Below are 23,545 nucleotides of genomic sequence, written 5' to 3' on the forward strand. Positions count from 1 at the left end.
TGCTCCACTCTGCCCTCTCTCCACCTCATCTTCTACGACGGTTAATCCTCCAATCATAGAATGAGACTGGATGGAATTTGTAGGGCCTCGTTCGCCACGGTAGTGGAATAATTGATACTCTTCAATGTGAAATGCTTATACAATTGATCGTGAAGAAAATCCTATTCACTTTTGCAAGGAAGAAAAAGTATGATCTGACCACCTGCACTTATTACTTCCTCAATCCCTCAATCCCTTGAGAACATCACCAACCAACGTATGGTTATTCTCAAATCACCAAGTGTAGACATCCCGTCAGATCATGCAGACCATATTTACCATCAATAGGTGTTCTAGAACTTTCCAGAACACATGAACCATAAATAGACCTTTCTCGCCTTTGGGGCTATACAAGAGGCGTGGGTGGCATCATATATTTGTCTTATATGTATATATGTAGTACTGCGGGAGAAGTTTGCCTTTCTCTCTAGTGTACCGTCGGATCGGCATCGCAGGCTGGTTGTTCGTCCTACAGGTGTTGCCGACGAACTCGAATGGAATAGATGGGAAGACCAAGGAACCCCAAAAGTTTCACAGTCGGATGTTAGGGTTCAGAACCTATTGATGTGTGTTTGACATGTTGGGGAATACTGATGTTGAGTGAGTGAGTGGCCTTTCGTGACTCGGGTCCATAGGTGTTGTCGGATCTGGGTAGTTCGGGGATGTGTTTTGAGCTTCATAGCTGTCCTGATAGAGTTGTTTGTAGTTGTCGGGTTATAGGTAAAGATAGGTAGATATTGAAGGTAAAAATGAATGAAATGAATGAAATGAATGAAATGAATGAAATGAATGAAATGAATGAAATGAATGAAATGAATGAAATGAAATGTGCACCTAGTACCTACCTAACCTTAGTAGTTATCAATATTGTCAATGTTCCAATAATAATAAATGTACGAGTAAGAGGCAAAGCCACATTATACAATAATACATTTAGAATCAATTTTATTTCAATCAATCAATCAATCAATCAACCAACCAACCAATACATACAAGGGATTCTATGACATTCTTTGCCATGCGAGGCTGACTTATTATTGATCATACTATTGCCGTACCAGGCATTGAATTTATATATGCGTGGCCTTCTCGTTGCCTGGATACGCTCCTACGTTATCGATTATTCACCCATTTTTATTTTACCTTTACCCCAACCAGTAGTCGCCTTCACCCAACTCACTACGTTTACTGAGCTGTGCTTAAGCGGAAGAAACCAATAGAAAGATTCAAAAGCTCAACCTACCAAATTTAGTGCGGTTCCGTCATATTCTAACGACGCTACCTTAACTAATACAGCCATCTTAGAGCTGTCTTGATCTCCGACACAACCTCTTCTTTCCATAAATTCTTACAAAAACATCCATCTATCCATCCTTTCTGAAAGTCCAATCTATCTTTCATCCACCTCTTCTTTCTTACTTTGATAAAGTCTCTTTTAATCTTAAACTCTATCGCCATTTGAAAGGACTATTTACAAACAGAACTGATCATTTGTTACGACTGTCAAGGTCAACCCTCTATCAAAATGTCTGCTGAACCCGACCACGTCGAGCACAAGAAGAAGGTCAATCTCAAGTAAGTATATCTTCATCTGCCAGTTCATTACCTGGAGAAGACGCAATACTGACATCATGGCTAGTGATGCATCTGGTGCTGAGCACAAAGGCGTAAGTTGATCCACCAACCGCCATTATATATGACGATAACAAAATCAAGATCAAAAATTAACTAAATCTGCAAATTATAGAATGATGATATTGCAACTGCCATCTTAAAGAAGAAGAAGAAGCCAAACTCGTTGATGTGAGTATATCGAGCAAACACCCCACCTCGACCGAAGATCTGAACTGACAGGCGGTGGCAACAGGGTTACTGATGCTATCAACGATGATAACTCTGTTATCGCTCTCTCCAACAATACCATGGAAACTTTACAATTGTTCCGTGGAGATACCGTTTTAGTCAAGGGAAAGAAGCGCAAGGACACTGTTCTCATTGTTCTTGCTGATGATGATCTCGATGACGGAAGCGCACGTATGAACCGTGTTGTTAGACATAACCTCCGTGTTAAGCACGGTGACGTTATTACCGTTCACCCATGTCCGGATATCAAATATGTGAGTATTTAAGAGTCTGCGGACATCTCCAAGATGCTAATATGTCATTAGGCCAAGCGCATTGCAGTCCTTCCTATTGCCGATACTGTCGAAGGTCTCACCGGATCTTTATTCGATGTTTTCTTAGCACCATATTTCCGCGAAGCCTACCGACCTGTACGACAAGGCGATCTTTTCACAGTTCGTGGTGGTATGAGACAAGTTGAATTCAAGGTAGTTGAAGTCGACCCTCCCGAGTACGGAATCGTAGCCCAAGATACAGTCATCCACTGCGAAGGAGAGCCCATCCAGCGTGAAGACGAAGAAGGCAATTTGAACGAGGTCGGATACGACGACATTGGAGGATGCAGAAAGCAAATGGCACAGATCAGAGAGATGGTTGAGTTGCCATTAAGACATCCCCAACTATTTAAGTCTATCGGTATCAAGCCTCCTCGTGGTGTTCTCATGTTTGGTCCACCAGGTACTGGTAAGACACTCATGGCCAGAGCCGTTGCAAACGAGACCGGTGCTTTCTTCTTCTTGATCAACGGACCCGAGATTATGTCAAAGATGGCCGGTGAATCCGAATCGAATTTGCGCAAGGCTTTCGAAGAGGCTGAGAAGAACTCGCCTGCGATCATCTTCATCGACGAGATCGACTCTATTGCCCCAAAGCGTGACAAGACCAACGGAGAAGTCGAACGTCGTGTTGTCTCGCAATTGCTTACCCTTATGGACGGCATGAAGGCTAGATCCAACGTTGTTGTCATGGCCGCCACAAACAGACCTAACTCCATCGACCCTGCCCTCCGTCGTTTCGGTCGTTTCGATCGTGAAGTCGATATTGGTATCCCTGATCCAACCGGTCGTCTTGAAATCCTTCAAATCCACACCAAGAACATGAAGTTGGGTGATGATGTTGATCTCGAGCAAATCGCCTCCGAGACTCACGGTTACGTCGGTTCTGATGTTGCCTCCCTCTGCTCCGAAGCTGCTATGCAGCAAATCCGTGAAAAGATGGATCTTATCGATCTTGATGAAGATACTATCGACGCCGAGGTTCTCGACTCCCTTGGTGTTACCATGGACAACTTCCGTTTCGCTCTCGGTGTTTCCAACCCATCTGCTCTTCGTGAAGTTGCAGTTGTCGAAGTTCCAAACGTTCGCTGGGACGACATCGGAGGATTGGAAGAGGTCAAGCGCGAGCTCATCGAGAGCGTGCAATACCCCGTCGATCACCCCGAAAAGTTCCTCAAGTTCGGTCTTTCTCCATCTCGTGGTGTCTTGTTTTACGGTCCTCCTGGTACTGGTAAGACCTTACTCGCCAAGGCTGTTGCCAACGAGTGTTCTGCAAACTTCATTTCCGTTAAGGGTCCAGAATTGCTGAGTATGTGGTTCGGTGAATCTGAGTCTAACATCAGAGATATTTTCGACAAGGCTCGTGCTGCCGCACCTTGTGTTGTTTTCCTCGATGAGCTTGATTCTATTGCCAAGTCTCGTGGTGGATCTAACGGCGATGCTGGTGGAGCTTCTGACCGTGTTGTCAACCAACTTTTGACTGGTAAGTCTGTTCTTGTTTCTAGCATGTGTGAGTGGAGGCTAATTTTGACATAGAAATGGATGGTATGACCTCGAAAAAGAACGTTTTCGTCATTGGTGCTACCAACAGACCTGAGCAACTCGACAACGCTCTTTGCAGACCTGGTCGTCTTGACACCCTTGTCTACGTTCCACTTCCCAACGAGAGCTCTCGTGCTGGTATCTTGAAGGCACAACTCAGAAAGACTCCAGTCGCCGATGATGTTGATCTCAGCTACATTGCATCCCGTACTCACGGCTTCTCTGGTGCTGATTTGGGATTCATCACCCAACGTGCCGTCAAGCTCGCCATCAAGGAATCTATTTCTTTGGATATCGAACGCCGCAAGGCTCTCGAGGCCGCTGGTGGTGACGTTGACATGGAGGAAGAGGATGTTGAGGACCCAGTTCCAAAATTGACCAAGGCTCATTTCGAAGAGGCCATGTCACAAGCCAGACGATCCGTTTCTGATGTCGAAATCCGCCGATATGAGGCATTCGCTCAGAGCATGAAGAGCTCTGGGCCTGGTGCTTTCTTCAAGTTCCCAGAAGCTGGTGAGGCCGCCGAGGCTAATGGAGGAGGTGCTGGTGGATTTGGTGATGCTGGAAACGACGACAGCCTTTACGACTAAATCTGTACTCTTAATATCATATTTTTACGTCATTTTACAGCATACATGAGGAGCTAACGATTGGGAGGGCATTTGACCCGGTGGACTTTGATGTAGAGTCTAGAGATTTCTGCAGATCAAAGTTGCATTCATGACCCCTAAAAGTCATTGTATGAAGGGTTGGTAGAGGTATGGAGAGTTTCATTCATGGCGATATGTGGCCAAGGTGGTGCCCTTAGCATAGAATACCTTATAAAAACAAATTTCATTACAATCCGATCTCGAATGCATATTGAGTGAAGTGATTGGTAGAGGATGTCATGATCCGTAAAGACCTATTAAGATAAATTTTTAATCCTAGAAACGCCGCTTGAGTATGCATGGCGCCTCGACTATTCTACATGATATTCGTCATGGTTCTTTTGTGCAATGTAAATTTGACGTATACGCCCAGATTCCCGGCCTTGTAATCCCTCGTCATTCCCAAATCCCAATGGTTCTTTTAAACTCCTAGTATACTCCACAGGTGGTTCACTCATTACATAGAATGAAGATATTACATAACGGCCACCCATACATCAGTTCCTCATCTCTGCTTCAACTGTGTCGTGCTATCTTGATAAATGATGTAAATAATAGAAGCGGATCTGGGAAAGTTTTTTGGAAGTCGATTCCAATTTGCCCATGCATCCATATTGAATCCACCAATTCCTTTCTTTAGATGTCTGTATTTGTATCGAGGGGATCCCGGAACAAATGCAGGTCGCCACCAGTGATATATATCCCTCCCCGCTTCTTCGTCTCCTCTTTACGCCAATGCTGATTCCTCATCACCCCTCCTTACTCAACTCCCAGAAATGCAACAACCCCAAAGACGTTCGAGGGTTCACTCCACAACCTCACAAACAGCTTCTAATGATTCCCTCGTGATCCTCACACCTTCATCCACGACACTTTTCGGCAACGCGAGACTTTGTCCTCTTTCACCTCTTCCTTTGGGCGCGGCATCTTTTTCTTTTGCTTCCTTTTCCTTTCTGTCTGAAGATCCGTTGGTGGAGGCGTGAGGGGATGAGTTAGAGGGGTCGGATGAAGTAAGTGCAATTGTATCGGCACGGATGTCTTCAAGTACTTTGGCGATCAGTAGCGGGAATGTAGTGTAGTGTCCCGAACGCATGAGGGAAAGCGCGTGGTTTTGGATTAGGGTTGGCCAGTTTGTGGGAGAGGAGTGGAGGGAGTGGAGTAGGGTTTCTTGGATTCTGTTGAGGGGAGAGGTTAGTTGGGGTTTGGATTGTAAGGAGAGAGGGCGGGGGCAAAGACATACTTAGCAACATGGCCATCTTTTAATAATATAGAATTTATCTGCGAGCGCAAATCCGCATCTTGGGTTGTGGGTGTGTAGTTTGCGGCGCTTTTTGATACGCGCACAGGTGTGGTGGGTTCGGAGGCCATTGTGATGGGGTGTGTAGATTCGGGGTTGGATAGATGGGGTTTTGGTATGGTGTGCTTGGATATATAGGGACGGGGTGATAGGAGGAAGTGAGTTGGGGATTTGGGATAAGACGGGATGGATAGACAATTGACAGTGTACAATGCGAGAGGAAACTTGGGGCATGAGATTTCCAAGGAAGAATGGAGGTTTGGGTAGATATTGGACTTGAGCGGTGGAATTGATGGCTTGTTGTATGTTTTTTGAGACCTCGTCGGCGAGGCTGGATTGAAGGCTGAATTTATTTATGTGTTGGACCAATGAGGTAATCGGATGGAAATTTGGTGATGATGTGGGGTAGGATTAGTATTTTGATAGAGACAGTTCGGTAAACGAGGGGTTTGCTTCCATCGTCAGATTCTCACATCATTTTCCTTTCATAACATATCTTACGTGATTAGTCTATCTCCATATCCATTGTAATTATATATTCCTCAATATTCTAATCAAAGCCTCACTTCAGTTGTCTAATTTCAATCGGCCATTCTTATATATATCTAAAGCTGAATCAGCCTCAGCTCCAGGAATACATTCTACTTGGGCGAAGCGTATTATTATTATCACACCCATGAACCATTTCATTATCCAATGGATCTTCATACTATTTTCACACTCCACCATACAGTGAAACCATGAAACCCTTTCACAAGTTTCATAGGCAAACAACCACACAAAGTCTATTCCATTCCCATCTCTTTTCCAAACGCTTTGCTTCTATCCATTGGGTGAGAAGATGACTGTGCCTAGACGATGAAAATGGCGCTTCATCCAATGCCGTGTTGCATTCAGGTCAAATTCTTATAAGCCACGGTATTCCTGTATTGAAAGGCTGGATTCAGATACTCGCAAGGTCGAATCAATGATGTAGGTTCCCTTCCTTTACCTATTACCTTTCTCCCGGAGTGTTTGATCAGCTTGCTCCTTTGATCGTCTTTTTCCCGTTGATTGTATTACTCCTTATACTTTGACCTCTCATATATTCATTCCTCTGTTTCCTCGCCCTTTGTTTCTTCTCTGGAAATATCTTTTCTTATTGCATCTCTTTTCTCTCTTTGCGTTCCTGTCATGATGCACCAGCATTCATTATGCATAGTGCCGTTGCCACATCATATCGAATGAACAGCTCATCGCTAGAACGGAACGGAGACCAAACACTAGAACATCGGAATTTCATTTTTTCCCTCCCTTTCTTCTCTAGAACTGCGTCATCAGTCGGCAGGTACCGTTCTGGCGCGAACTACCTTTTCAAATAGCATCATTATTTTTTCAAAATAGTAAAATCCACCGCTCGGTTGGGTTGTATCAGACAGATTACGTCGCGAAAGCAGGCTATTGTGGGTGTGTTGAGTCGGATCATCCAGTACACACGAAGGATCTCAAACGTGACCGAGTTTTCAACACCTGGCAAACTCTTTCAACTCCCGTCAACACGAACGGTCTGGAGAGCATTATTCCGATCATCATTACGATCTTATTATTGGATACATCGTTCAACTCAAGACTTCCACCAGGACGGTGATCCAGGTTTGGGCTACATTCGAACGTTTTTTTTCTTACAAGACCTGAAGGTCTGCAGAGATATCACCAATCAATTCAAGATGCGGCGGCATCTTTTAACGACTATGGCTTGCTTATTCTGTATTCTACGTCTTACAAACGCCTTGTCACTTGCAAACTTCCAATTAGTCTCACCAACTGCAGTTTCATTGGTTTGCTTTGCGGAATATAATACTGCAATCTCAGACTGCAAACTATCAGACTTCAATGATGGGTGTTCCCTCGACTGCCAATCAGCCTTAACGTCAAAAGCTACATGTGTTAGCAATGCTTGTTCGAAAGATAATGTAGCTTCCAATACATTATTAGGAATCGTCAAAGGTGGTGGAATCATTGCAGCTTTATGTCCGAATATCAAAAGTTCTACTACGAAATCAAGATCAACCTCGACTACAACAGAGACGAAATCTTCGACTACGAGTGTGAGTACTACATCGTCGACTTCGCAATCGACTCCAACTTCAACTTCAAGTCCAACTCCAAGTCCAACTCCGACATCGACTTCGACTTCATCCCAAAGCTCTAGTTTTACTGCTGCTACAACGACATTCTCTGCGCTTCCTACGACGACCCAATCTACGATTACGGATACTTCGAGTTCCGCTCAAACTTCGAATACTCAAACATCATCATCACCATCGTCCACTTCATCAAAATCCACAACATCTAATTCTTCAGAATCAACATCTACTTCTTCCAATACGAATACGAATACAGACACAAGCACCAGCACAACACTGACCACGACCCAAGCACAATCCACTACATCCACATCTACAAAAACTACAGCAACAACAACAACCGCAGCATCGAATAATGGGAATGGGAATGGGATTAGTGGAGGCGGAAGCCCGTTTGATATCGATGCGAATAGTGGTGGTTTGCCAACTGATTTCGGTAATCTATCACAAAGGTGGATAGCGGGCGTGGTGTTGATTTATGGGGGATTGGGTTTATGGTTTCTTATTTGAGATGTGGGAGATTAGAGTTTATGGGGACTGTGTGATTGGGTTGAAAACGATAATGTTTATAAGAATTCTTAGGGTTTTTGTTTTGTTTGTGTTTTGTACGATTAGAGCGGCTGCGGGATCTCACAGATCAGATCATCATGTCATTTGGACTGAGAAATGATTTAGAAAAGATGGAGAGAGGTATGGTACAGCATAGCAGAGCATGGCTAGCGCGATATGTATATTATTTTATGACTTTATGAACAAATCTGAGAGATGATGTAGGGAGTTGAGTATGGGATATCGAAGGTGGAATGAATGAGGATATAGGCTGAGGTTTGGATATGTGGATTTCGATTCTGGATAGCATAGGATGTCATGGGATGGGATAGGATGATTTCATACACAGAAACAGAGATCGGTTTATGAAAAGCAAGTAATTAAACAATAAACAATGAAATAACGAATTTGTGTCGCTACATTATAATTTTCATGAGCACGGTACGAGATGCCTCCCCCCCCCTTTCAATACTCTGCGCTCTGGATACACACATACCCTGAGCCAGCGAGCGAGCGAGCGGGTGCTGTGTTTACTATTTATATATATATACGTTGTTTTAATTCTTCTAATGTATATATATCTTTCCTGCTCGGAAAAACTCATGTTTCACTTTGTATATATACTCGCATACTCGCATACTCGTATGCATTTATTATATTATATCAGATATATTATACATACATAAACCTGGAAATGATGACTATGTAGAATGAATTTTTGAAGTTAAGGCTACTAATACTAATACTAGTATATGGTATTTGTAGAGTTGTAGAGTAGAGTAGAGTAGATAGAGTAAATAGATATAAATATAAATATAGATATAGATATAGATATAGATATAGATATAAGATATAGATATATATCTTATAAATCATTAATGAGAGGTGTTAAATAAAAACCTATTATCGGGAATGTCCTTGGAATGGGGTGGTTAAACTTCTTAGGGGAGGGGAAGGGGGATTTTGAATGTGGATATGGATATGGATATGGATATGGATATGGATTTAAATATAAATAAATAGAGGTTTGCTTTTTAGTATTTAGTGTTTAGTATTTAATATTTAATATATATAGGAGATTAGAGGTTGGAGGTTGGAGATTGGAGATTGGTGTTTTTGAAGACTTGTGGATAGGTATAGATTGGGGATTGGGGAAAGGGGATTGGGGAAAGGGGAAAGGGGATATTGGTGAGATGTTAGTGAGATGAGATGAGATAAGTGAGGATGAGGATGAGTGAAGATGAGCGAAGATGAGTGAGGATGGAATAAGGATGAAAATGAGAATGAGATAAGCGAAGAGGAGAATGAGAATGAGGATAGGATAGGAGGATATATTATGAATATAGGGTATGAGCTATAAATTGAAAAGAATGGTATATAAAGATACTAGATACTAGGGATTATATATAATATATAGAAATGAAGGAAGTTTAAAATTGGTAGAGGGCCGGGAAGCTTTGTATAGGTATGAGGGAAACGAGGGCGAGGACGAAAAGGAAGGAAGAAAGAAAGAAAGAAAGGAAGGAGAGAGAATGAAGGAGTAGAAGGGAGTGAGAGAATTTGATTGTTCGTAGTTAGTTAGTTATTTGGTTCACGGGTTGAAGTTTGAGTTCAAATTTGGGGAGAAGAGAAGAAGAGAAGAAGAGAAGAAGAGAAGAAGAGACGAAGAGAAGAAGAACGAAGAGCGAAGAGAAGAAGAGAAGAAGAGAAGAAGAGAAGAAGAGAAGGATAAGCGGAAATTCCGATATATATAATTAAGCAGGAACATGGATCATAGGAGAGTCCATAACTTGTGTATTAATGCTACTTAATCTCTTTACCTACAATTCTCCATTCATCCCATCATCCATCGAGCCATCTATAATATAAACATTTGCATTTCAAAGAGATAAATAAGATATATAGGTTAATAGGTGCTATATGTATATATCCATCGATCTTTGAGCACCCACATCCATCCATCCATGAATACACACACAAAACCCATCTACTCCCCATCCACAATTTCAAAATATCAAATTCAGCCGCACGTATGAGAATCATGCCCAGGTACCTAACACCCTAGTACCTTATGTAGACATATCTCCCAAGAAAAGTCATCGGAACCTTTTTCCCCAACTCCGTAAATATGCCCAGGTATCTCAGCAACATCAACATCAACAACGAGAGAGTGCTTCACAATTGTATCTCTTCACCCTCTTCACCCTCTTCACTCCAATCCCCATCCACACCATGCAGCCCTCCTCTTCACAAACCCCACAATCACACCTCCCCCCTAAAAGAAAACACTCCTCTTCTTCTGCACCTTCGTCATCTTCTTCCCGCCAAAAAATCCACTCGAGCTAGCCGTCCCCCTCCCCGGCGCTTGCAAATAAGGACTATTGATCTGCGCCTGCGGTCTCGCCTGCGACGACGACGAAGGACCACCCGCCCCAGCAAATCCACTCCCCATCCCCATCGCATAGCCCGCCGGACCGGGCCCGGTACTCATCGGTCTCGCCGGCATGGGCGCACTATATGGCGCACTATACGGCGTTGTAATCGTCGGTCTCTGCGGCGCCTGCTGCGGCGCAAACTGAACTCTCGCTCCCGGATGGACATTCGCATTCGCATTCGCATTCCCATTCCCATTCACAGGCATAACACCATACTGTTTCCTCAAACGTTCCGTCTCCTTTGCAATCTCGGCATCTCTTCTCCGCTGTTCCTTTTCTTCCTGCTCCAGCATCTTCTTAATCCGCTTCTCTTCCAACAATTCCACGCGCTGGCGTTCCCGCTCCTCAGCTTCCACCAACGCTTTGAGACGCGCGGTTTCGGCGTCAATTTCCCACTGCGTGCGCGCATTTACGGTTGGCGGGGGCGAGGGCCCCGTCGGAAGCGGATGCGAAGTACGACGGGCGGAAGACCGGGCTGATTCCCCCAGACATCACGGGAGATATCGAAGGCCTGCCATTTTCTCGAATGACGGGACCGCTGTTGTTGCGCTTGCGCAACGCCCCCAGACTTTCATTGGGTGAACTTATGTTAAACATTTCGCGACTGGCATTGAAGAATATATCCTTAATCACTGCAGCCGAGAGCAAAAGTACCACCTCCAGACCCTTGAAATCTTCAACATCAACTCGATGCATGTTGGGTTGGTAAATGGTGAGATCTTTCCCCCCTTTAAACATAGCCACCGGAATATCCGGCTCCTTATTCCTCTTCCCTTCGGCCGTCTTGCCCGACAGGAAACATGACAAATCTTTCGAGAACTTCCCATCCTTCTTCCACTTAAACGCCACTTTCGGCGTGAGGACCGAGAAGGCCGGATCGCTCTGACTGCGATCGAGCGCCGACGCCGACGGGGCCCGGAAACTAATCTGCGGCATCTCGAATTCCCAATACGCCGAACTATTCCACGACCCCGCGATTTGCTTCACCCACACCTGCTGATCCGGATTGTACAATTGGATGGTGAAAGCATTCGGCACGATGGGGACGGGCGGGGGAGGAATGCCATTCTGCGCGCGCACTTCGGCCTGGGAGAGTGGGATGCGTCCATTCTGGCTGGACCAGACTTCGGCATAGAGGACGTCCGGTTGCAGGAATCGTAGAGGGCGACGGGCGTAGCATTTTTCGAGGCGGCCAAGTTGGGGTCAAGGTCTGCGGAAGAGTATTCGGGTTGGAGGTCGGAGGCCATCTGACGGAGGAAGATGGGTGTGGAGAGAGGGGTATCGGTCGATGCTTTGAAGAAGAAGGTGGGGAGGTTTTCGTCAAGCATGATGATTTGATGGAGTTGAGCGGGAGGGGGGCAAGCTCCAGGATGTGTGTGGTTGGGCTTTCAAGGCTTTTCAAATCGTTCAGAAGCAAATGGGTAAAGGGATGATGTGTTGGAGGTTTCTTGATTATCACTCTGAAACACAGAGCAGAATTAGTAGTAGTAGTAGTAGTAGTAGCTAGGCAGATCTGATAAATCTCGGCACCGCTGCGAATACGATTCGTACAGAGTTAATATGATATGTGTATGATATATACCTACCAGCAACCTTACGTATCAACTCAAATGCGCAAGGTGGATATCCATTACCCTTTTCACAGGGCTATGAAGTATCTGAAGTGCCCGTAGATGAGGCTGAGCCTTCCCGCTCACATGCATTCACCACGCGTAACCATTGTACAGAGTAAAAGAAGATGTCTTGGAATATTCCTTGATGAATCAGATCTGCAAACAACCTCCGTGCTTTATAAACGTTTATTGGTTCGATTAGGTTTCGGCATCGTTATCCCCATAGCCAATTTCTATTTTTACATCGTTGATCCTTTAGTATTGTAACCGATTTGCTTATATAAGCTTCTCTCTATATCCATACCATTGGTATCGTCACCAGGAAGTTAAGCATGCTCATTCGCTGCTTCGAAATTTGTTTCTCGATGATATTATACTCAGGTTACGTACTCTTCTACCCGAGGGAGGCTTCGCACACTGATTAAGTACCTAGGTATCCAGCAGATTCCGATTGCATCTAGATAGGCTTTCTCCACGTATTGTACGAGAGGGTCTGCAAATGTTTATCAAATGCTTCAAGGCTGGCTACCTGTTAGACAGGATACCTAAATCAATTAGTCGAAGAATATTAATCCCTACTAATCAACATGAAACCTATCTAAAAACTCAAGTCAAGACAGAAAAGTTGTCAATCGATAAATCTCTGTAAATCTCTGTAGATTTCTGCCGGATATCCAATAATAAATCGTCTTCATTTGATTTAAATGTCTTCCTATTTCCTAGTGTTCCTTTTCCACGCAAGCCAACCCAGCCCCTCTCAGCTTTGCCCAAGGAAAATGTCCCAAGGTTGACTTGTCCCTGTCGGCTACCCGTATGTCCCAACCACGAGTTTCATCCAAGAACTCCCTTCCACAGTCAAATTCGACCAAAAACCGAGTATTCAACCATTCATCTCATGATACGCCTCATATAAAAATATGACCAAAAGATACCAAAACAGCTAGCTAGCCGAAAAAATAATAAACTGGATTGACCCTGAATTGTAATCTCCAAAATTCCGTTTCCAATACACATACACTATCCCAAAAATTGGTGATATCGCCTACTTTCGCTATGCAGTGTAAACCAGTGCAGCAACTCCAAGAAATAATGTCCAACCCAAATGTTCGATTAGATCATATAATGCCGCCGGGAGGGTCGTATATGGAATTGTTTCCACCGCGACCACCATTTCTACCGTCCAGACCCGCGCTTCCAGGGACATCTTGTATGCCAGGTTCCGTATTGGGGCTGATTTTTCTCAACATGAACATAGGCTTTTTGCCTTCCTTATCCAATTGTTTAAAGAGAATCAGCGGTTTTTCTTCCATACCCAAACATCTTTCTTTATCCCCATAGACGATGTATAAAGCGTATTGTTCCCAGGGTGCGTTGATATTGTATTTTTTTAATGCAGCAGGTAAAACCTTGTAGCATGGGTCTTCCATACTGACGCGGAATGATTTGAATATTTCGACTGAGGCACCACCCCCACCAGAAGGTGGTTCAAGGGCCGGTGTTTGGGCTCGCCGTGAGGGTGCTGGTTTGGTACTGTCGCGAGAGTATGTCGATGGAGGATATTGGTCGTTGTCGTTCTGAGGGAAATTGCTGCGGCCTGGAGTAGGTTGTTGATCGGATCGGTACGAGCGTGAGGCTAAAGTGGATCCACTCATATGGGAAGGAGGGGAAGTCGGAGAGGGTTGATTGGGCGAAGGTTGTCCAGGTGACAGTGATTGAGAGCCGTTATTCATAGCATTGAGGTGTGAAGAAGAGAGGACTGCCCGCTCGGCAGCATTTGCAGGATCAAGAGCGTGTTCCATCATAGATCTATCCTGGCTAGATTGTAAATTGAATGTAGGAGACGCATTCTTTGGCGTTGATTCCAGAAACAGCTTTTTTGTTGAGAACTTCCGCGAGAGCCCACCTGATTGACTTGAAGAGGGTGTAGGTGCAGGAGGTGATATCGTATTGTTATTATCGTAAGAATATAGGCTTTGATTGTTGGTCCCGGGGGGGTGGTATGGCAAAGGCTGCCCTTCCTTATGCATTCGAAATACCGGTAAGAGATCTTCCCTCAATCGAGTGTACTCAGACGTCAGCCTTCGTAATTCCATCTCTGCAACGCTCATTCGTTCGTCTCGTAATCGTAATTGTTCGACAAGATTTTTGATGTCTTTGAGTGTCGCGGTGGCATACTGGGCCTCGGCGTCCGCTGCTGCAAATGAAGTCAGTTTGATTATCCGGTACCATCCAATCGACCAACTCACAAAGTGGCACATAGTGGTCACTCTCAATAGGCACGTCTTGCTTAATCTTGATGTCGTAAACGTTCTTCAGAATTGTGAGTCGATGTCCCACACTTGCTATTCCCATCTCCTTTAGGTCGGTATGCTGTAATGCCACCAATGCTTCCCCAACAATTTCGTTTTCTATCCCACTCAATTAGATAAGAGGTTAAGGACAACCAATATTGCTTTAAAGCATACCTAAGAATTGATCGCCATACTGCCGCAGTCCCAGACTACCTACAAAATCGGCGCAATCATCTGCCGTCCATTCCGTTATGATAGAATCTGGTAAAGAATCCATGATGCCATGGTTACCATACGTAGTTGGGGTGTGCTCGCTGGAAGAAAGGCCATCGGAATCCTCTGAATCGTTGGCGAGGACCGGGGAACTGTTATGCACACTTCTCTCGTACTCGTCGTCCGCATCAGATTCCGGATATGCGGTGCCGGACTCGAATGCCATAATTATATTTCAAAAGAAAAATGGTAATGTTGCGCAAAATAGAGCAAAAGGCTTTGTCGCGGCGATTCAAACCAAGTTCCTTACAAGAATCGTAGGTGCAGATGAAGTCGCTTAACCTTCTATGAAGGCGAGGTCAAAGCTCTGCGCTTAAATCTATGGAGTAGGAGTAAGAAGCCGCTGGTGGGTTCGCCGGTAAGTTAGCCTTCTTCTTTTCTTTTTATGGCTGACGAGCTGGGTCGCAGAGTGAGCACAAAGTAATCATCGATGGTTCAGAGTGAAGCGGGCGGCTTAACGGGTTTCTCAGTGGATGAAATGAGTAAATGCCTCAAATGGTAGTAGTGTCGTCCTATGAGGGTGAAAATGTATCAGAATTAGATGACCGTCAATGGTAGTATTCAAAACAACTTTGGTATCACACATCTGAAAGCCAGAAAAGCTGACATCAGATTGTCTAGAAAAGTAGGGAGGAGTTTATCACTGAGAGTGTGTGGGAACAAGTAGCACCATATCACGGCTGTAATTTGCCCTACGAGTATGGTAAGTTGGTAACATTACCTCCGTGTATAATGTTTGCGTCCAATATAACAATAATAAATGAACGACCTTCTAATTTCCTCTCCAATTCCCACCCAACCAGCCACAAACAGAAGCATACAATATCCAATGAAATCATGACATTACTTCAGACTAGGATCTACACATTAACCAACGAATAGTACTTCGGAGAAATTAATTGGCCATTCCCTAATTTGGAATCGCGAGCGTTAAAATATACCTAGGGGAACGGCCCCCATAAATATCCTCAGAGTATTTAATGTAAACAGGTGTTGATCTTCATCATCATCTCATTAGTACTAAGAAACAGCTGCAATTCGCGCGATAGTCGCCGTTTGTTTGCTATTTGACGACTACATGGTGTAAATATTATCACTTCATGCACATCACCTACAGAACAAACAATGCAAGTAATGCAGTACTTGAATCAAGATCAATTCAGATTTTACCGAAGTGGACGAAAAGTTTCATACTACATCATGTGTATGTGTGTACCTTGCGTGTAGCCGCGAATAAAAGCAATCTTTTGATATATAGACTCATCAAGAGCATTATAAAAGTAGAGAAAAAAAAGCAGAATCAAAAATAACAAGCCGACAATGCAAGAAGGACTATGTACAAGGTGTCCCTGCCAATGCTGAATGAACAAATCTTTCAAAGATCCAATGTTGTGGTATAAGGTATCCCCTCCCCCATTGCCAAACCAACCCTCCTTTTCCCAGTAGCGCCAGAAATTGTGCCCAAACCAGTCCGGCCTCATCATAAATTCATTGATTCATGTAAGATATACAATTTTATGGAGCGTTCATCTTGAAGATTGTGTCCTCATTTTGCGAGCTAACCAATCACCAAGCATTCCATCCAAGCGCTATAATATAGTCAGTATAATGTAATTTTGTTTCCACGTTCATCAAAAACTCACGTTGGTTATATCCGCCAATTTGGCATTCTCTTCTTTGAAAAGATTACCCACAACTGGATGATCTGATCCTGCTGGTACTACTCCTGATTTGTCGTAGACAACAACTAATAAATCTCTAATATCTGTGTCATCATCAAAGAATGTCCTAAGATGCGAGTCACTCCATGTAGGTGTTGATGCTGAAGTGGTAGAGCTTCCAGTGCCCTTCTTAACATCGTCATTGTCAATCAGGTCAGGCGAAGGTGAATGTGATGACGACATCGGTGACGGTGGCTCTTCTTGACTAGACGTATCTACCATGAGTGCTGGTGGATGAGAATTCGTCGGTGTAATTGGAGAAACTTGTACTGGAGATTCCGACAATCTCTCTTCCATAGCATTACGATTTTCCGTTGCAGGAGTGGCAATGTAACTATCTGGAAAGCTACCTGGAATAGGTCGTTGAGCCTGTTCACCTGAAGAACGAATAGGCTCTTCAGCTTCGGACTCTTCAGAAGTTGAATCAAAATCATCCAACTCGACTCGGGCCTTTGCCTTCTTGGCTTTGACAGGTTTGGGCTCTGAACTGCTAGAAATTGCGGAATGCAAGATCTTAGATATTGGCCCGGGTGACTTGGGACTCGGAACAGTGGGTGAACTGGGAGCTTCCTGCTGATTTGAGGCCGCTGTTTGTGGCTCAGGCTGTACCAAACGCAATGAAAGCCCGGGCGCCGAGTCGGCTGCAATTGCACGCTCGGAAATTGTTGCAAGTTGTGGTTCTATCGACCTTGCTTCCCTCGCACTTTGCTTTCGACTTGGTGACGTTTCCGGTCGCGGTTGTTTTTGTAACTTGCCAGGATGCTTTTGCGCTTCTGGGCTCGATTCTTCGACAGATGCGAGATCTGAGTCTTTGCTAGGAGATGGAGATGATGCACGATTCTCGCTTGAGTGTTTGCTTGATGACATTGAATCTTCGAGGTCATCATCTTGGTGCTTCGATTTCTTGTCTTTTCGTTTAAAAAGCCCGCTAAGCATTCCTGGTTTCTTCTCCTTCTCTTTCTTCTCCTTCTTGTCCTTTCTGTCCTTGAGTTTGTCTGACACAAGATCTTTCTCAAGTCTATCGAGGCTCGGTCTCTGCTTTAATTTCTCTGAATCGTTAGAGGTCCGAGTCGAAGTGCTAGAATCATCGCGAAGCAGATTTGGTGTAAGTGTAATTTTTCGAGTTTCCACTGTATCATCTTTGAAGAATGAATCCGTATTGCGTAGAGTACCATTCCTAGATTTGCTACCTTCCGACTTTCCTTCAAGAATCTCGTCACTGCTCCTAGTTGTGTCCAAGCTGGATTTGACGTTTGAATTATCACGTTCTGGACTTTCGGATTTGACTTCGCGAAGTTCATTGCGCGGTTTGAGTGGCTCTATTGCAGCAATCTCGTCATCCTCAACGGTCTGCTCTTGCTGTTCAGTTTGTTGTTCTTGTTGCCCGTAGAATCCTCCATCGCCGTCATCTTCGTCAGAAGAGTAGTCAACATCTGAAGCCTCAACATATGTTGGCGCCGTAAATGTCACAGTTTTGGCATTCCTTCGTCGAATTGCTTTCTTCAGGGGGTTCTTTGACTTTTCTGCTTGATCTCCCAACATGGCCGACGTAAGCTGTTCACGTTAGTAATATTTCGAAACTCCAAAGAATGTCACGTACATCAATATTCCTATGCTTGTTAAGTCGAGCTAATCTCTCAGTAGGCGTTTCGATATGTTCTGCTGGTAAGTAACCTGTGATTGGCAAGAGTGTTAGAGATCATGGTGGAGATAACTGGTGATATGACTTACCTATACTGCTGTCCTTGACTACCCTAACGAGCCACCAATAGCTGTTACTATCATCTAGTAAAACCATTGTGTCTCCTTTAGTTGCATTGGCTTGGCCTTCTACTGTAGCGACAAAAGTATGGAGCGCGTAGACGAATTCGAAATCGATGTCCTCTGATTCTTGTAAGCACTCTCCACCCCATCCGGAATCAACAAATCTAGAGTCAGCAGCATATGGAATATCATCATCATCATCATCATCATCATCCTCGTAAAATAGGTCCTTCTCGTCTTCGGAACTTTCGTATGGTATGGTCATTGCCTCGTCGTATTCGTAAGGATCGAAAGCCGAAGTCTGGGCAATATTCTGGTCCGAATCATGCATTGCTGTGAGCTGGTCATGAAAATACTCCTCATTATATTCCTGGTCATGTTTCTCCACGTAAGGCCCGTACTTTTCCAGAGTCACTGGTATGGGCGCATCGGTGTCGTAGTTGGACGTAGTACTATTCGCTCGGTCAAGATACTCACCTAGATGATGATGATGATATTGAATTTCGTGGGCCACCTGGCTCAGGTCCATATCTAGCTGGTCGCTCATAGGCTGTAATGGAAAGAAAGTGGGTGGCTCCACGAAAGGGGATGAACTTTCGCCGCACGCTTGTGAAAACGACGAGGAGCTTGCCCGGGAAAGGGAGTCGGACCTAGAAGGCCATATTTTTGGAAGAGAATACCCACCATCGTCGATTGACGGGGAGCTTGAGATCTTGTCCATCATGTCATCATCCATGCTATCGTCTCCCTCAGCATCCGCCATGTCTCCATCCTCGCCCCCAGAACCTGACAACCCGCCATTTTGAGCCATTGCCAAATCGTCTTGTTGATTATTTCCATTCATTGCAGCGTTCCCTCCAGCAGCCGAATCGTCACTCGTATAATCTTGTATCATTTGCCCTTCGCCATTGGCCCATTCTCTTGAAACCCTTGGACTTCTATGTTGTTCGTCTGCGACTTCTGCTGCGACTTCCCGCAATGCTTCGGCCTGGTGTGGAGCAGGCGGCCCCGTGCCTAACGGTGCGGTGTTTGCATGCTTCTTCGAATGGTCTTGCGCCGATGGGGCATTTGGGTCTTGAAGGTCAATTGAATCTATAAAATCAGTTATCATGGAAGGGAACGAGTGAGACATTTGAGAACGAACCAGCGCGAATGATTTCCGGGCGCGTCATGTCTCTATTGTATCGTGAGGTCGCAGACCTCTCGACAATAATAAATCTGGTTCTGACGGTGGTTTATTTAATTACCACTTTATGAGATGATTTGTGACAGGCACGAGCACAGAGATTACGATTAACATCCAAATGAAACCCAGCAAGATTGCTCTGCCACATCTAAGTGTTTAAAAGGGAGTGAATGTGGCAAAAGAGCACCGAATGATGGTTATAGAGTCCAAAAGAATCGAGCGATTCAAGCAGTTCTCGCGTTATTTCCCAGGTTGCTTTTTTCTCAAGGTTAGGAGACCAAATAATGAAATGACAGTCGAGCCTTAGCACGGGGGCTGATTAGGAGGATCGACTTTTAAGCCAGTAGGTCATTAAGAAGAGACTTTTTTCTAATGGGAATCAAGAAAGGAGTGTTTCGAAAAGTAAAGGCGGTTTGAAAGTTTAAAAGAAATAGATGGATGTATCGATCAGAACGTAATGAATTGAAAGTATTATGACAGTAATTGATATAATAATATGTAGTAAGTAAGTCGGTCGATAGGCATCCAGGTGTCTAGGTACTCTCGTACGGAATGAAGTGCAGTGTGTAGTAAATCAATCTAGAATCACTTTCTGATGAAATTCTTGAAAGAGGTTGATTATTTACCCAAATGTTTCAGTTTGATTACCATCAATTTTTACTACAATTATATTATTATATGTACCTAGCTAGGTATTATCAGTATCAGTTATAATAAGAAGTTATGCATTACCGAGCTAGGTGTGAAATGCCAAGACTCTCCCTCCTGAAAATAGTACCGAAAATAGGTGGAGAGGTGTATGTAAAGAAAAAGTATAGCTAACTGGAAGATTCCCGTGTCGAAGATTGATGAGAGTGAAGGAGTGAAGGAGTGAAGGAGTGCCGGAGTTACCTGGGTACCCAATGAGAGGTGAGAAGTGAGAGGAGGCGAGAGAGAGATTACAGGTACATATCATAAGGGTCGATTTCGCCTCACAGCACGCACATCTCTCGTAGTATCACTTCGCCATATCAAATTACAATCTAATTCCTGCTAACCCCGCGTTTAAGAGTCATTATTGTATGCATGAGATACCTAGTAGCTGCTAACGTATGCTATGATTCCAGCATATCATCATATGTGATATATTCCATGGTTTGCGGGTACCTGTGGTTGTAGATCTGGGCGGGATGGCTATTGGAATTCGCAATTCGTTTCATAGAAGACCCTGCGAGTAGGTAGGTAGGTATGTAATAGGAGGAAGACAGACCAAATCCAAATGGTCAGCTTGTACCTACTCATTGCACAGTCAGTATGTATGATACCTAGGTACCGTTACCAGTACCTGAGCATCTATCATGAAGTGAAGTCATCAAAGAATCTGAGAGCGACATCATGCATGCAGTATCTAAAAAGACTGTACCTAGGTAGGCATTAATAAAGGGGATAATGCTCCCATTCAGACAAATTTTACATATTTCGGAAGCAAGGAACAAAAAGGTTCATGTACCTGTGCAAGTATCCATAATTCATTTCTCCTAGCCTGCCGACTCCAGCAATCCATGTTACATAAGCCACCTGCATAAATGAAAACATGAGCCACATAAGATGATCTTATCTGTGGCTGAGGAAAGTTCGATTTTCTGTTGATTCGGAAGCGGGTAAATAAATCACTGTTCGTGGTGCCTAGGTAGGTGGATAGCTGGGTGAAGTTGAACAAATATACCTAGATAGGTACACCAGTAGTAATCAACAATTGAAAATCGCCCGTGACCACTTCAAGCAGCGCGTCCAAAGGCCTCTTGTTTGGCTTCATTCTTCATTTTCCTTCGTTTCCTTCGTTTCCTCGTTTCCTCGTTTTCTCATTTTCTCGTTCATCGAAAAGTACTATCCATATGTCCGATGAATACGACTAATACGATGAATAGCTTCCAAGATTCCTCTCCTTTCCTTTCCTTTCCTTTCCTTTCCTTTCCTTTCCTTTCCTTTCCTTTCCTTTAGTACTTAAAGCGAACTTTTGATCGCCTTGGTGTCATGATCACATGTGTAAAGCGACCTATGTACGTAGTATTTTCCGCTTATCATTAAAATTTTAATGGCCCCCCTCCCCCCCGCGAATGCCCAATGACTAGTAGGTACTCACCTATGAGTATGCTGGTATGGTGTGTCACTACATTGCTCTAGAAAACTCTGGGCTGCAGATATATGTATGTACCATGTTCCTCCTGCCATCTTGAGCTACCTACATGAATATTCGGATTTATCCGCTAGAGTAAGGGTGGACATGCGATGCGGGATTGAATCATTGAACAAAAGTCATTCTTTGCATCCCCGTTTAAGTGATGAGATAAATATCCCTGACCGGATCTCCCGTCTTCCATTTGATGGAATGGTGGGTGAAAGACGGAACGAGACCCTTTGGAGGAAATAGAAGAAAGAGTTTTGTGGAGTGCCGATTGATGGCTAAAAGTCTAGTAGCCCGATTGTATTGAATTGCGTTGGTTGTGAAGATGTAAGATCTTACATTTTGGGGAAAAGTTACTTAAGCTTTTACTCTTCACGATGGTGGATCAATCATTTCAAATCATGTATGATGTCTGATTTCATTGCCAATGCCAACGCCAGCGAATGAATTGTGGAAGCACCACCGAATCGTGCTACTTACCGAGATGAAATCCAGCAGACTTCCCCAAATTCCCCCAAGTTTTTTGTCGTACAATACCAAGTTGTCCCCCTTCCCCCCGATAGCTTATTAGCACCAAGCTTTCTTCCAAGGCATGTCACCGTTACTTGGCGATGAGATGAAGAAAAGCCACGCTTTCCCTACCATTCCACGCTTCTTCGGAGGACGTTTAAGACACACTCAGTTTAGCATTTCTCTGGAAGGTTAAAAGTATAAAGTTCACATTGAATTCCCACCGTGGTGAAAGGACAGAAGATCCTGAATGAGAATAGAATGCGAATGGGATGGAATGTGCACGTCAATGTGATTCCGAGCATGGTACGAAACTTTGGGTTCTCTGATACCGAATGTAACCCCATGAGGAATAAAACGGAACGACCCGAGTGAAATTTTCAAGCCCTCGCAAAGTTTTACAGGCCACGAAGGAACCATCCCATCCTCAATTCCCAATACCACGAGCGTCTCGTTCTAGCTTTGGCTTGAGATTTGCTGGCTTACCCATGTATGATCGGTGGTGCTTTGGCCCATGGCCAGTTGCAACATGAGGGTAAAGGGTAAAGAGTGAAGGAAGAGTAGCACCGGGCAATACAAAGTGCAAGACAGACACAGGGTAGAGCTAGATAATGTGAGCTGATGCGAAAAGTAAATTGGTCAAGTAGCATAGTACTAGGTATGTACATGATCTTATTGACGACACTGGGACATGACCACGTCCGAGGCTGTTACAATCTAGAGTTCTGATCAATCGGTTTCCATGATCACTCTGGCTGCGTCTGGCTGCGTCTGGCTGGTATCGTGAATCTAGTATCACCTAGGTAGGAACTTGGAAGGGGGGAGGGGGGTTGTACCGATACGAATTTGAGTTCGAAATGGAAACATGTAACAGGTATTTCCGAGAAAGATATCGCCTACCTAGGTGTTAGTTGGGGGGTTGGAAAGTATCATAAATGGAATGGAGTATTGAATGGTGTATTGAATGGTGTATTGAATGGTGTATTGAATGGTGTATTGAATGGTGTATTGAATGGTGTATTGAATGCTGGTGAAAGGAGAGAACGAAAGGGAAAAGAAGAGAAAAGGGAGGAAAAGGAAAGCAACTTCAGTCGAGAATGGAGGATCAATAGGTTGAATGTCATATCATATCATATCATATTCATATTATAAATCCGGAGAGCAACCCTGGAAGAAATGAAATGCATATACCTCCCGAGCTCCCTCCC

At 44.2% G+C, this 23,545-nt stretch overlaps 7 protein-coding genes across 7 annotated transcripts; 3 read left to right on the forward strand and 4 right to left on the reverse strand.

Moving 5' to 3' along the window:
• The first annotated feature begins 1,182 nt into the window (after nucleotides 1-1,182).
• On the forward strand, nucleotides 1,183-4,601 carry EAF02_006289 (uncharacterized protein). Its single transcript, XM_038902337.1, has 6 exons — nucleotides 1,183-1,614; nucleotides 1,679-1,706; nucleotides 1,787-1,842; nucleotides 1,907-2,156; nucleotides 2,208-3,699; nucleotides 3,753-4,601. Exons 1-6 carry the CDS (start codon nucleotides 1,565-1,567, stop codon nucleotides 4,346-4,348), a joined length of 2,472 nt encoding a protein of 823 aa, XP_038757557.1. The 5' UTR covers nucleotides 1,183-1,564; the 3' UTR covers nucleotides 4,349-4,601.
• A 612-nt stretch (nucleotides 4,602-5,213) lies between these two features.
• EAF02_006290 (uncharacterized protein) lies at nucleotides 5,214-5,776 on the reverse strand (the record flags this gene model as incomplete). The annotated part of the gene is made up of 2 exons (XM_038902338.1): nucleotides 5,214-5,583; nucleotides 5,649-5,776. 2 exons carry the CDS (start codon nucleotides 5,774-5,776, stop codon nucleotides 5,214-5,216), a joined length of 498 nt encoding a protein of 165 aa, XP_038757558.1.
• A 1,635-nt stretch (nucleotides 5,777-7,411) lies between these two features.
• Nucleotides 7,412-8,341, forward strand: EAF02_006291 (uncharacterized protein; the record flags this gene model as incomplete). Its single annotated transcript, XM_038902339.1, has 1 exon — nucleotides 7,412-8,341. The coding sequence occupies one exon, from the start codon at nucleotides 7,412-7,414 to the stop codon at nucleotides 8,339-8,341; it is 930 nt and encodes a 309-aa protein (XP_038757559.1).
• A 1,375-nt stretch (nucleotides 8,342-9,716) lies between these two features.
• Nucleotides 9,717-10,134, forward strand: EAF02_006292 (uncharacterized protein; the record flags this gene model as incomplete). Its single annotated transcript, XM_038902340.1, has 3 exons — nucleotides 9,717-9,727; nucleotides 9,798-9,920; nucleotides 9,963-10,134. 3 exons carry the CDS (start codon nucleotides 9,717-9,719, stop codon nucleotides 10,132-10,134), a joined length of 306 nt encoding a protein of 101 aa, XP_038757560.1.
• A 521-nt stretch (nucleotides 10,135-10,655) lies between these two features.
• On the reverse strand, nucleotides 10,656-12,143 carry EAF02_006293 (uncharacterized protein; the record flags this gene model as incomplete). Its single annotated transcript, XM_038902341.1, is given in 3 exon segments — nucleotides 10,656-11,210; nucleotides 11,287-11,929; nucleotides 11,941-12,143. The coding sequence occupies 3 exon segments, from the start codon at nucleotides 12,141-12,143 to the stop codon at nucleotides 10,656-10,658; spliced, it is 1,401 nt and encodes a 466-aa protein (XP_038757561.1).
• A 508-nt stretch (nucleotides 12,144-12,651) lies between these two features.
• Nucleotides 12,652-15,679, reverse strand: EAF02_006294 (uncharacterized protein). The gene is made up of 3 exons (XM_038902342.1): nucleotides 14,894-15,679; nucleotides 14,675-14,836; nucleotides 12,652-14,622 (listed from the first exon to the last, which is right to left on the reverse strand). The coding sequence occupies exons 1-3, from the start codon at nucleotides 15,156-15,158 to the stop codon at nucleotides 13,544-13,546; spliced, it is 1,506 nt and encodes a 501-aa protein (XP_038757562.1). The 5' UTR covers nucleotides 15,159-15,679; the 3' UTR covers nucleotides 12,652-13,543.
• An 839-nt stretch (nucleotides 15,680-16,518) lies between these two features.
• Nucleotides 16,519-19,649, reverse strand: EAF02_006295 (uncharacterized protein; the record flags this gene model as incomplete). The annotated part of the gene is made up of 5 exons (XM_038902343.1): nucleotides 16,519-16,581; nucleotides 16,636-18,267; nucleotides 18,314-18,387; nucleotides 18,445-19,569; nucleotides 19,622-19,649. The coding sequence occupies 5 exons, from the start codon at nucleotides 19,647-19,649 to the stop codon at nucleotides 16,519-16,521; spliced, it is 2,922 nt and encodes a 973-aa protein (XP_038757563.1).
• Between the last annotated feature and the right edge of the window lie 3,896 nt (nucleotides 19,650-23,545).

Source organism: Botrytis sinoallii, assembly GCF_014898435.1.
Source record: "Botrytis sinoallii strain Bc 23 chromosome Unknown BSIN_010, whole genome shotgun sequence".
Lineage (NCBI taxonomy): Eukaryota > Fungi > Ascomycota > Leotiomycetes > Helotiales > Sclerotiniaceae > Botrytis > Botrytis sinoallii.

Excerpts from the sequence above, each read along its gene's own strand:
- EAF02_006294 (XM_038902342.1), bottom strand. The coding sequence starts at position 15,158 with ATGGCATTCGAGTCCGGCACCGCATATCCGGAATCTGATGCGGACGAC. Across the intron at positions 14,837-14,893 it reads GTATGGCGATCAATTCTTAG|AAAACGAAATTGTTGGGGAA; the intron begins GTATGCTTTAAA and ends TGAGTGGGATAG. Across the intron at positions 14,623-14,674 it reads TGACCACTATGTGCCACTTT|CAGCGGACGCCGAGGCCCAG; the intron begins GTGAGTTGGTCG and ends CTTCATTTGCAG.
- EAF02_006289 (XM_038902337.1), top strand. The coding sequence starts at position 1,565 with ATGTCTGCTGAACCCGACCACGTCGAGCACAAGAAGAAGGTCAATCTC. Across the intron at positions 1,615-1,678 it reads AAGAAGAAGGTCAATCTCAA|TGATGCATCTGGTGCTGAGC; the intron begins GTAAGTATATCT and ends CATCATGGCTAG. Across the intron at positions 3,700-3,752 it reads TGTCAACCAACTTTTGACTG|AAATGGATGGTATGACCTCG; the intron begins GTAAGTCTGTTC and ends ATTTTGACATAG.